At 38.7% G+C, this 13,762-nt stretch overlaps 1 protein-coding gene across 4 annotated transcripts; it reads right to left on the reverse strand.

The window, feature by feature from the left end:
* Positions 1-911: 911 nt before the first annotated feature.
* On the reverse strand, positions 912-13,230 carry radx (RPA1 related single stranded DNA binding protein). 4 transcript variants are annotated; one of them, XM_023795972.2, is made up of 15 exons: positions 12,225-13,226; positions 11,878-12,020; positions 11,187-11,379; positions 10,980-11,088; positions 10,338-10,438; positions 8,859-8,978; positions 8,467-8,562; positions 7,327-7,494; positions 6,952-7,097; positions 6,097-6,251; positions 5,887-5,934; positions 5,537-5,673; positions 2,506-2,775; positions 2,116-2,298; positions 912-1,202 (listed from the first exon to the last, which is right to left on the reverse strand). In XM_023795972.2, the coding sequence occupies exons 1-15, from the start codon at positions 12,823-12,825 to the stop codon at positions 1,066-1,068; spliced, it is 2,607 nt and encodes an 868-aa protein (XP_023651740.1). In that variant the 5' UTR covers positions 12,826-13,226; the 3' UTR covers positions 912-1,065. The 4 variants fall into 4 exon arrangements, 3 of the variants coding, with proteins under 3 accessions (XP_023651740.1, XP_023651739.1, XP_023651743.1); XM_023795971.2 differs by having other exon boundaries at positions 2,506-2,778; positions 12,225-13,225; XR_002836249.2 differs by lacking the exon at positions 912-1,202 and having other exon boundaries at positions 2,159-2,298; positions 2,506-2,678; positions 12,225-13,229.
* Between the last annotated feature and the right edge of the window lie 532 nt (positions 13,231-13,762).

The following is a 13,762-nucleotide window of genomic DNA, read 5'->3' on the forward strand; positions in this document are numbered from 1 at the left end:
TGTTTGCTGTAAAGTGACGTCCCTTGGGTAACCCAATCTCCTTCTACGTCACACGTCGTTCCTGTTATCTTAATAGATCTAGATTACTGCCCTAGGGCTTGTCCATGAGTGCTTGCCTTCATTACACACACACAGTTTTTTTTTTTCTCAGTTTGCCCTTCAATAATTCAATAAATTCTCTTGTGCATTAACAGAGGATTAATTAGACAGGTCAAGTATAGATAACTATACATGTCCGTCTGAACACCTAAGCACTGAACAACAGTCAACCAAGTTAAAACAAATCAATTGAAATATGAAAATAAGCATTTAAAAACTGTCAAGCTTCTATAATATTTAAATCCACCTTTTGGTAATAACACCTGGGTAAATCAGCTATGAACAATTATATGAACAAACTAGTCAAGTGGCTGTGAAACAGTGTCCAGGCAGCATAATGCTGAACAGCAAACAGAAAGCTTACTGATTAGGAACCAGTCTGAACAGATGTATTGTACAGATCAAGACTCACTGGTTTTCCTAGCATGTTGCTCTCTGTCAGTCACCTGAATGAGACATTCAAACTACATCATTAGGCTGAAGACACTCTATTTCAAAGCAATCTACATTCCACACTTCAAAATATTTTATATACCGTATGCGTGTATAATATATACTTATTCTATTTAATTTATGTGCAGAGATATTTTTTGCAAGCACAGACTTGTTAAACATCCATACTCTACCCATACATCTATTCCTCCATTTTCCGAATGCTTATTCTGGTCAAGGTGTTGGGGCCTGAAACTGATCCCAGGTAGCATAAAGCACAATCGATATTCATATTAATACATGATTTAACAATAGCCGAGGCCTGTTTGGTACGTGTTTAAAGACAGCCCTAACTTGATGATTAAGCAGGACACAGTAGAAAAGCTAAAAAAAAATCTTTATTGTTCTTTTTTTTTTAAACCTATACCAAGCAGCACAATCATACATTAGCTTTTTAAAAATATAAATACAATTCATTCATTATAAAAAACAGCTGGTAAATTTTGTCCTTAATGTGGTGTTGTAATGCTCTATTTACACAAAAACAACGTCGGCCATTTTATACACTTTGTTGATAAGAACTTCCACCTTCTGTCCAGCTAGACGGCAGAAATCGATGAGGCACACGACAGGCGTGGCTTCCAGCTCAGCCCCACTCTGTATGATACCCCCTGGAAATAAAGATTTTAATTTTTCTAATTAAGGGCAAGAAACACCAGTAACATACTCAGTACTGTTATATATTGTTAAGCACATGCATATTATCGCTGTCCGACGGAAACTGTGTATGTCCACTTTTTGACAATTGTTACACGTTTTAACTATAGATGGAACTTGCACATTTACAGTCATCTATTTAATATTTATGTTTGTACTAGTTAACATTTTCATTCAGGATGGTTGTTTATATGGATTACATTATATCACTAATTTTAACAAATTAACATTGATAGCTAGCTAAATAACACCATTAATTGTGAATATCAAACTAGATTAGTTTGCATCTTGATGACGCTGACATATTTGCCTCATTGACAACAATCAGCATAAATCCTTTTAAAAAATTAAACCTTTCACTGAAGGCTGTGTAAAGATGTGTTTCTATTTGTGGTGCTAAAGGTGTCTCATTATGTTGTTTTAGGTTTTTTTGATGAAGAACTTCTGTGAAAATGGAATTTTTCATGCTTCTGAAGTAGCAGATTTTTGGAGATAGTTGTTTTTCATTGGACAGTGACGATACAAACACATACATCCCTGTCATTGTAGGGACTCTCCATTCACTTCTATGGGCAAAACTCTGATCCCAACTATGGCAACCTTAACCTCTACCCAGCCCTAACCTTAACCGTAAGTAACCAAACAAAATACAAGACATCTGGATATTTTAGTTGTTTGGTTGCATTTACAGATTTTTAAAAAATTGAGGTTTATACTCTGGGTGTCTGAAAAATGTCTCCTTGGTAACCCAAAAGTTGGATAAATGTGGTCCCCACAATGTGGCAAATAGAAAGCCAAATGCATGCACGCACTAGCTGAACCTGCGGATGGGGCCATACTCACGGGCTGGTCTCCTACATATCTTACCAGGGTCAGGATGGAGTGACTGCTCATGGCCTGCCAAGTCACTTAAGGGGTAGAGGAATCCAGAGGCCAGACAGGAAAGCAGTGAATTGCTGTGTGATGCTGGAGGCAGCCCTACACTTCTTGGGTCTTCAGATGACAGCACAGGCAGGAACACAGCATCAATGGCTGTTTGCTGGTTTATGCCTCATGGGAGAAGAAAGCACAGTAACATATAATGTTAAGGAACACAACTTTAAATGCCATTTCAGAGCGGGACATTTGCAATTTGCAAAGGATTGGACTTTATCTGGACTTTGTAAGTTTCAGAAAAAAGGAGTATGTATCAATAATGCATGAATTTACATGTGACACAGGAAGTTCTAAAATAGTCACCAAACAAACAAACCTTACCCAATATGGTGATTTGGTAGTAGCCCTTGTAGCCCACAGGGGACAATTGCTTTATGTTCTGGTCAGGTAGAAATTGATTTTGTGTCCAATTGGTAGGGTGGAAGTTGTTCTGACACTGGAGATAATCCTTGAGTTCAAACTTGAACTTGCTCGGAATGCTCTCTTTGTCCAGCCTATCAAAATGAAAATGTTCTGACAAGTCCCTCTTCAGCGTCTCCCATGCCTCACTTTCCCAGTATGCACTGGGCTGCTCGTCTGCGAGCGTTTCTTCTGCTGTTACACGATTGGGTGCATCACACCGGCGGGTCAACGAAGTCATCAGGATCCGAGAGAAACACAGGAATTAGTTTGCTGCATGTAATGTGTAAAGACGTCTATGTTCAATCCACTGGATGTCCTTTTATACATAGGAAAATACCACCAAGCCTCTTTCCAGGGCTTCATTTGATCGTCATTTATATGTTGTTACGTTACATGGAGGTTTTGCCTCTTTTTATCTGCTTCTTCCCAACTTATACTGCATAATATCTATACAGTGCAAGAAGATGTAAGCATATGAAGTCTAAACCATAGAATGGACAGTACACCCTGATTACTGGCTGAAGCAATCCAAGTATTTTCTGTAATAGGATTTTCAGGAATTCAGTCATCTTATAAATGAAAATAATGGAGATGATTGCACTGAACGACCAGTCATTTTCCATAGCGGAGGACGAGGGTTTTAATTGGCTCATTCACCACTTATAATTCATTATTAAATCTGGCCTGCAGATCGATCTCTTGACCCACAGAATAAAAAACAATGTTATCTCATTCTGCTAATCGGTGCAGCTAGCTGAGCAATAACTAAATATTACATTTTAATTTTATTTTTAAAAATGTAACTTTTCACAGCCATTGGATGACCAGACGTGTTAATGATTATTTTGCAGGCCATTCTGCGTGTTGTTCAGTTTATTAACTGCAGACATTCTGTTGATCTGCAAAATTCCTGCCAGCCTCGTTTTTCTCCCCTCAATGGATGGTTTTTGACTGCAGGGCCCGCCTTAGACTGCCTTTTAGATGGTGGGACATTTCAGATGCTGCAATGTCCCACAGTGCTTCAAATACCAAACTGCAGTGCAGTGCAGTGCAGTGCAAAAAGCAAAAGCAAAGATCCTTCTTATGCTGTGATTTCCCAGACATAGGAACACAATCCACGCTGCAAGCTTTAGCCTAAAATACTTCTTTATCCTGACTCCTCCACTTCATGTTCTGTATATTAAATTTGATTTAAAAGGTATAATTAAAAATAGACCACACCTTTCACCTATTTCAATAAAAGAGTAGGTGCCTTATCACACACCCCTTTTGTTCACCCAGTGTAGGGATCATGTTCGCTGTACTACCAATGTTATAGACACATACTCCAGAAAGGAACTTGTCACTATAATGCCATTGTGATTAATGTTCCATTGTTGCAAAATAATATTCTATAGAACTTTTTACAAACTATATAAAGTGTCTAAAGGAAAAGCATACAGGTAATTTACCCTGTTAATGGAGTCACACCTTCTAAACTTTGAACTTCTGTATAGAAGAAACGGAGTGTGACTATACAGTGTTAAACCATTTGGTAAACACTGCAAGGTAAACACAGATAACATTCATTGTAAAAGTTAATCTTCACATATAGTTTTCATCTTGGAGATCTGACATTCCTGTATAATTCAAGCAATACATCGTTGTTGCAAGACATGAAATTTTAGAAATACACTACCTTGGACTGAGTGTCTTCAGTTAAGGAACAGTTATGAGGTACAGCAATAGGAAAGGTGATGTCATGCCAAACACTACTAGATTTTCCAATAACACCAAGCTCAGCTGCCCTGTTCTGGTCTCAGGGGTCACAATGAGGTTTTTTTTAATTTACCTTCAGATGTTTGATGGGCTTGATGCCAGACAGCTATCATGTACAGTTACTTCCAATCTACTTCCACACAGAGTATCATGAAATTGGCATTCTAGATTTTAAACATAATCATGGTAAAATTAGAATTAATAATAAAATACAATCAGTCTGTTAGTATTTGCAACAAATAATAATAATAATTTTCTAGTGATTTCATCCATTTGTTTCCCATCTTATTTGAATAAAATTCAAATAAAAAAAATATAGAGGTAATCAATGGCAAAAATCCACTGTTGAATTTTTGAAGACGTATGCGGGTTATTCTTAGTCCTTAGTCATTAACACTTTATTTACTAAGAGCACACATCTTTCACTAGGGGCAGAGTTTTATTCAGCTAGCAAGAATGGTTGAAACTAGCAATCGAGAAACTAGCAAAATATGTGAATCACAAGAAGAACGTGATCATACAACTCCTGAATACCTGAAAACCACAGTGTGGAACCTGTTTGAATTTTGCTTGGAATTTCTATTGGGGGGAGGCCCCAACCTTGCAAATTTTAACCAAAACAGGGCAATAGCATTGCTTTTGAAAATACCGTATACCATGGTGTATTGCTTGGATAGTATGAAAAATTTGATACCGCTCAAGTCTAGTTAGATGTGGTCTGAACCAAAGGCAACATTTGATTTTATGCATATAAGCATTTGTTAGTTGTTTAATGTCAATCAATTGCTATTTTAATTTCTTGTCACAATAAAGATGACTTTTTTGTCATTTCTGCTGGAGTTTCTGTCCTGTGAGTAGCTAAAGAAATAAAAATGTGTTATTAAATATTACCGTTTCTTCGTCATTCCAGTAATATGACAACATTGCAAGTTTCACCTTTCATGGTCTTTGCAAACAATAGGCTTTGGCTACTGTCCAATGATGCGCTAGGCCTTTAAGTACAACTGTAAAAGTAATATGTGATTTTCTTCAAATGATAAATCTATTATATTAAAAACATTTGAATGCCTTTTTAAAAGGAGTCCTAGTCCACTGGTCTAGAGAAAAACCATCAGTACAGAAAGAGCTGTGAACAAGTGCTTCATTTGTGGTAATAATGAAAGAAAATGAAGAATCCATATATTTGCGATACCTGCAAGATCTGATTGTCCACTGGTACCAGCAACTAGGTCATTTTTGTTTGACAAGCCATTGTCACCTTCATCTTCCTCCATTTCAGAACTAGTCCTTTCTTCCTCTGACAGTTCCTCCTGTTGTTGATCATGCTTCCTAAAATGATCAACATCACCTTCCTAAAAATATTCCTGCAATAACCATCTGACACAACCATTTAACATCCATTTGCAGAGTGCTCTAGGAGACCTGGGTCTAACAAACAAATGACACAATACCACTGTCATTACTGTGGCCTCCAATTGCTCCGAAAGGTGTTTCCGCCTTTTCAAGAAAAATCTTCTTGAACATATATTACAATGTTCTTACCTCAGCATCTTTACTGCTGCACGAGTGATGTACCGTCGTTTGACATTTCTGTAAAAAAAAAAAAAGAGATGCGATGACCTGCAAGTCAATGGGGCTATTATTCACTATACGTAAATGTAAAATTATGAGTGTGCTAAGAATGTACACAGGACTAGCACTTTGAGTTGATCCAAATGCGGAACCAAAATGGCAGAGGTGACTTAAACATACTGCTTCTTGTTTCGCTTTTTCTTTCGCTTTTGGGTGGAAGGGGGGTTCTCAGCTGCAGGCCCCATCGCATTTGCCAGTGTCTGCAATGTGTCTGCTTCCACACCCCCGGTGTGTCCATCTGCTGTGCTGATGGTGAGTCCTTCCGAGGGCAGGGCCTGCACCAGAAAGGAATGCAGCACTTAAATACCACTCCTTATCCTCTCACTAATGACCTTTCAATAACAGTAAAATACTGGCTGCCTTCCTCTGACTATAAAATTTCCTGATTCATTTATTACAGATCTAGGCTGCTTAAACAATAATGAAAAGCAAAGAGGGAGGAGGGTTAGCTATCAGACCCATTTTACTGTTATGGATATATCAATAAACATACGTATCTTTATATTGCAAAGGCTTCAAAAATGATTCTGAATACACAACTGATTAATTCCAAATAGAGCTAGTATATATTGAATTTTGATGGTATATCGATATATTTCCAAACAATATATCAGATGAGACAATACCATTCATACCAATATACTTTTATTGTGCGTTAAAAAAAGAGTAAAGATTTTTATACTTAATAGATATTTTTATATTTAATATATATTTTTGTACTTTTAATAGAGACCCATGGTATTCCTTCCTGGCTGTAAACAACATGAGAGCTTTAGTCGTGATGTTGCACCAACTCAACTAACCAAGTTACCAGTGTGTGTCCAGAGCCCAAACTCATAAAAGTAGCTTTTAGGATACTGCTTTTGGAAAGTGCTTGGAATCAAAGGTTGGAAAAAAATCACACAGTTTAGAGTAACAACTAGAAAGAGCTGTGGAAGAACAGGATATGGCACCCATGTGAAAGAGGGCAGCCACCTCTGCTGGTTGATTGTGCTCCTCTGAATGTGCCACAAAACGCACGGCTGTGATTCGACCCTGGATGGCGAGTCGCTTATGCTCCCGGTATTGCAGACTCTCGAGTTCTTGCCGCAGCTCACTTGCAGCAATCACAGGATATTGAGCTTAAAAAATGAAGAATGCATGTAATGTATCAGACATAACATTAATATTTAAACCAGACATGCTTGAAATTTCTGTGCAGACCTAATCATAAACTATATAAGGTAACGTTTTGCATATCTAACATATAACTTATGATGCTTGTTTTAAAAGAGGTTCATGTGGTTAAGTGATTCAACAGAAAATTCAACAGAAATTTACCACAGAAGTTGAACAGTGAAGTTTTCTCACCAGAGTCATTAGCGATGGTTTGAGTGAAGAGCGGAGGTGAAGGAGGATAACAGTAATGACCACCAATGACAGTCTTCTTTAGTATCACACTCTCCTTCAAAGTTTTAGTCCACTGGATGAAGCTTTTCACTTTAGGATCGGAAATGTATGGCTGACCTTTGTGAAACCCTAGAAGCAAAAAGTCCTTAGATAAATATATTACAACTTAACCGGAAGTCCTAAACATACACACCCAAACACAGACAAATTCAAGTTCAGTTTCACACAAATATGTCACTGGCTTACCCATATAAAGAACAAACAAAGCTGTTAAATTAGAAGCTAGGTGCATTAAAAAAAATATTCCCCTGACAACCCCATTACAACCCCCCCAGTCTAATTCCTACTCCTCCCACACACCCAAATCTTTATAAACTCCAGACGCCCAAAACACTCGTCCCACCTTTCCAAAAAAGCCCAGCTCTGTGCGACTTGTCTCAATGTAATTAGGTTCACCACATCCATGTCTGTGGCTGTTCTTCAAAGACACCACTAAGTTACACTGCGATTTCTTTCAGACTGAGAAAGATCCCAGATCATCATCTATACAATGTTCTTGGAAAGATTGAAAAAAATGCACCAAAAACTTTTAGAGTTACTATCTTCACAAGATCAAGTGTATTCTGCACCTGCCCTGAGCTTCCTTTGTTGCCACATAGTGCTGCTGCTTCAATTTTGGTGATTTGTCTAATTAAATCAGGTGCAGATATTCATTCATACAGTGATTTTTTTTGTAGTGATATACAATCTGTATAGTATTTTTTGAGTTATCACATGCAGTCACCCTCTCCTTGGCAAGCCACTAGGCGGCACTGCTTCAGCTTTGATGCGATTTGTCTCAACATTTGATAGGTTCCAGATCTTCACCAATAAAGAGCCATCAAATAATTTTGAGTTATGCTGGGGTAAGCGTGTAGGTGCTTGAGATTGTAGAGCTGTTCTCATTACAGATAAGTTAATACGTGTATATTTTCTCAGACCACTGAGAGGAAGGATTAAGCCAGTCGTCAGACATGCTTCACTATTCTAGACTCAAAGTGAGTAATATATAGCACATTAAGGATCCAAAGTGGGGAAGCATACACATATACATTCACTGACCTGTAGTGAATATCTGAGTTTCACAGGAGCTGGTCAGATAGGGCAAAGTGCTTGCTTCTCTGCATACCCTCATCTGAGTGCACACCAGGTAAGTCACTACATTGGACAAAATTGTTGCTGTTTTAATGAGTTTAACCAATGATACTTAATTACAACATGAGTCCTGATGTGTGTTTATTACTCTAGATTCATTAGGTTGAAGAAAAAAGAAAACTTCTAAGCTTTGAAACCATATACAAAGAATCTTAGATTTTTGATTAAGTTACATGCAACACAAATTAAGAAAACATTAATCGCCACACACATATCAGAGAAGTCACGATAAAAATAGTGATGTGGGCAGTACAACATAGCTTGCCTAATAATGGACATAAAATTGAAGTAGTATTTACTTGGATATAGTCCATGAAATATCTCTGGCTGAGATGAAGCAAATATTTCAAGAACAAAGGGAACAGTCGATGTTCCATCCATAGCATGAACCCAGCGATAAGTCCAGTATTTTTCAGGGACTGTAGGGAAGAAAGTTACAAGATTACCATAGTCACCACATATGGAACTTCCCTGTTCACAAAGGGGCACTGCTTCAGTGTGGGTGCAATCTGTCTCAAAATGACGTAGGCCCCACATCATACAAGGTTCCTGGGAAGTTTGAAAAAGATCCATCTATTTCTTTTAGAGTTACTGTCTTCACAAGATCAAGTGTTTTCTGCAGCTGGCCTGACCTTCCTTTCCCGAAACATAGAAATGCAGTTTCAATTTTCAATTTGCATCAAAATTAATACAGGTGTAGATCTTCATCCATGTAATCTCACACTAGCGGGATCAAGGGTCTGAGGCAGCCATTCTGTTTGCTATCACTATGCAACCTTCTTCAGTCTGGTGTAATCCGTCTCAATATTTGATCGGTTCCAGTTCTTCACCCATACAATGTGTCCCCAAAGGTTAAAAAAGATTCACTTTTGAGTTATAGTACTAACAGGACCAAGAATCAAAACCGGCCTTCTGTTTGTGATCATGATATGGCCTGCTTCAGTTTTGGTGTAATTTGTCTCAAAAGTTGATCATTTCCAGATCTTACCCATACAATTATATTGCTCTAACAAGAAAGTGACTGTGACAGCAACCTGGATGCAAATGTCCCAAAGGTTTATTAGTACGAATCTGGTGTGGCAGATTGGCCTCTTCAGCAAGGCCCTTAACGTAACGTGCATCAGGGGTGGAGTTTACTGGCTGTACCTGCTCTCAGACCCTCATCTTTCCTCATTTGTACATCATTCTGGACAATAGCAGCTTTTATAAACATTAACATACACCAATATGCAATTTCCCTTTCTTGAAAATAACATAAAATGCATTATTAAGAGTTCATGAAACCAGTCGGTTTCTCTTTTGTTAAAACCTCAAAATGACCCACAGATCTGTGTAAACTAGATGGGAAGCAGCCAGTGGGTACAGTAGTTATTTATTAACAGGTAACGCAAAGTCCCCAAGTACAATCTACAGTTTGCCAGCTTTAAATTATTACTTCTGTAAGATAATCTCACTTTTTGCATAAGCAAGTTGTTCTTGCAACAGGCAACACGAGCTCTTTACAAAGGCTTATTACTGCAGGAATGTAATGAGGAAGACACTCAAACATTGCTTAACCTAAAGGAATTCTGCTTATTGTATTCAAGTAAAATGGGGGCAAGAGAAATGTGAATACCTAACAATATCACCTCATTTACTTTGTACAATAAGTGGTGTGTTAAGCCACTACCGGCCCGCGTCACCCATATCAAAGTTCACACTGGCTATAGATAAGAACATGTTCCATGCACAAAACGCTCATGCAGATGACATTCAGATGACAAATCAAATTCAGGTACCTGTGTTTGCCTTCTTCTTGATCCTCTCACAACGTCCCACGAAAGTGACAAGGCCAATGACATCACAGACAGAATTATTTGGCAAACTTTCCAGTTCAGAACTGAAAAACAAAAATGGATATAAATCAGAGCACAGACTAAAAAGAATGTGTAAAATTTCATTTCATTTTTTTTTTTTTTTCAAACAACAAATAAAAACACATTCTCCATCATAATATCACACCTTTTGATTTCCTTGCTTGAAAAGGAGTAGGCAGAAGTATAAACTTATTTGGTCCTACCCCATTCATACCAAATCACTTCAAGATTAACTTCCTTCAAGTTACAACAACAGCTGAATAAATGTACCTTGCAACAAAACCAGCAATTCTACGAAACACACAATTCCCCCCCCCCCCCCCCCACAAAAAAATTAATACCAATAATAGTAATTTTGGAACATAAAACTAAATAGAATAGTATACAAGTAAGGCTTTTATACAAATGTATTTCATTCTAATCAAAATTAGGTACTTTACAACTTATATACTTGTATACTTATGTTCTTCCTATATATTCTGGAAATATCGATGATATTTTGCGGCACAGTATTGGTGTATTTTACTTAAGAAACAAGACTGAAGCTCATATATGAATCAAGACCTGGTGATGAACTGGTAAGTGACACTGGGTAAGCCCCACAGTGGAAGCACACATTTGGGAGGTATGACTGTAATGACCGCTCTTGGATCACGCGGATTCAGGCAAATTTCTGCAAAAAAAAAAGAAAATAAAATCATAGTCAGAAACAAATTCAAGATTAGGCTTCATAGAAAAAGACATTATAGAGATAGAAGGCTGATTCACTACCAACTGAGGAGAAGATTCTCATCTGGGAATCTGCAAGAGAGGGGTGTGACCTGTTCTGGAAGCTCCGTTTCAGCGTGTAGTTTTGAAGATACATCACCACTCCTACATTCAGTGTCTGGTACCACTCGAGACATAGTGCATTCCAAAGGACCAAGGACACTGAACCGCTGTGATCTGCAACTTGAAAGTAAGCCTGTGGCACAGAAAACGCACAGGCAGAAAAAAATCTATCACTCCTGCTCAAGTGAAACACACAACTGAGAGAGCAGAGTCAGCCAGGCCCTGGAGGACCTGGGGCTAAGGACTGTGCTAAAGGGCCCAATGAGAAATTCACTCTGCTGGCCCCGTGATTGAAATCAGCAACCTGCCGATCATACATTCGGCATCATAACACACAGATCCATACACCATATGTGCGTACAGTTTGCAGTCCATTTGCACAGCCTGATATTTTATGAAAACATTTCATATAAAGCTGCTCAGCCAATATGAGACAGTTCTCTGCACTAACTTAATGACTCAGATGAGAGGGCAAGCTGCTTAAATAAAATGTCATGTGTTTGCCCTCAAACTGGCTACTGAGAATGTGCTCGTGTAGAACTTTTGGATCACTGCTTCATTTTACACCAGAGTTAATCACTACAGCTCCCACCATATTTGGACACAACACTTCAACATTGACATTGCTCACTTGAAAAGGGAACTCCACTTTGGTGTCCAGCTTTCCATAAAATCTCAGTCTTGATTTGCACATAATGCGCACAAGTAAAGGCGGGTGCCGCAGCCCATGTAAGAAGGAGTTGTGCAGATCACAAAGTGGAATACATTTTGACACTGTTGGAAAAAGAAACAAAATTAGTGCTTAGCATCTATCCAGGTTTTATCCATCTTCCAACCATTTAACCAGTAGATGTGTAAGGAGATGAGGCATTACTAATGTTACTGTTACCATTAGTAATTATTCACAACAACAACAACAACGACAACATTATTAATAATGTTAATCATCATCATCACTATCATTGTTGCATTGCTTACCGTCTAGGACCACTTCTGTCGGAGGGATTCGGGGGATCCATAAAGATCCGTGAGGATCTTCGTTATTCCACAATGATAAGTAATGTTTCCGACCTGTCTGAGTGGGCACATCACTCTGCGAGACGGTCACATTTCTAACTCCCTCTGCCGACCAAACGGGTAAAGCGTCCACATCCTCAGTCGAGCTGAGAATGGAGGAGCGCTCCGCCGCTATCTCCATCTTCTCTAAACACACGGTGCCCTGCCCCAGTCTCTTCTCGTTGTAAACAAACGAACACTGCCTTATATGAACATCGACACCGGTGCGAAGTATATTTTTTTGCACAAGATGGTTGAGATGAGGGGAGAGGCTGCATTTAACCTGACAGACCCCGTCGGTGACGGTTATGTCATAGCTATAACTGTCACCAGCTTGGTCCTTCGCGGCTTGACTTTCCGTTAAATACCTCTGCAGTGCTATTACCGCAACGACTCCGACGTCAAAAATCCTCAGTCTGTGTGTTGTGATGGCCAGCAGCTGTCGGAAGGCTGAACGTATCAAGGAGTCCCGTGTTACGGAGGCTGACTCCTGCCCCAAATGTCCTCCTTCTTCAGGCATCATGCCAATCTAACATCTTATACGGTCCGTATCAAAGCAAAACTTTCGCGCCCATCAGTCTTTCAGTTAGTTACACAGTTTCATACAAGCGAACTCCCAGGTACAATAATATTTTATCCTAGTGTACTACTGTTATCTGGATATTAAATAAACGCAACAACTACATCTTCCCTCCGTGTTTCTTTTCGCGCGCCAGCTAACTTACTAGTAAGCTACTGCACAACTGAGTTAGTTGTCAGGTTAGCTACCTGTGTGTTTGGACACAACTTGCGTTACGCTATTATGGCGGTACTTTAGTTAAAATGATTAATTTACGTTATTTCCGATATAAACAACAACACAGACAACTACTGAAACATTTTACTTGTCGATGGCTGATGACGGCGGTAGATTTGAAACAGGCGTTTTTAAAGGAAAGTGGTAACTTCTGTCGGCCGACAAAAAAAGTATAGCTTAGCTTTAATGATCTACTGCAGCCCTTGCGATACACAGTATGAACATAACGTTCATTGACCAAACTTAGCCGATACGGTTATTCTCAGATTGATTATGGCTTCATATTTAAAAAAAAAAACATTTCAGTGTTTGGCAAGTTATCAGTCGTACTTTTTATTTAAATTTAAATACATGTCGAAGATATACTGATCCTGTCCAGTCGATCAGCTGCCCATGACTGCATTGGTCGGTAGGTGGCCGCATACACCACAAAACCCATTTCATTCTAACCGGCCTTTTGCATCAGAACATGCACCATATGTGTACATCTGTCAAAGACCTAACAACACACTGATGTGCTCACTGGAAAAGACCACTGCCTTCAGTTGTGCCTTTTTGTAGAGTCTTACATTTACAGAATGTATAGTAGCCTTTTGTGAAAGATAATTGTAGTAATATTCCCTGTGCACTACTTACTCAGACATCTATAAACACACAAACAGAA

The sequence above is a fragment of the Paramormyrops kingsleyae genome, chromosome 18 (genome assembly GCF_048594095.1).
Source record: "Paramormyrops kingsleyae isolate MSU_618 chromosome 18, PKINGS_0.4, whole genome shotgun sequence".
Classification (NCBI taxonomy): Eukaryota; Metazoa; Chordata; class Actinopteri; order Osteoglossiformes; family Mormyridae; genus Paramormyrops; species Paramormyrops kingsleyae.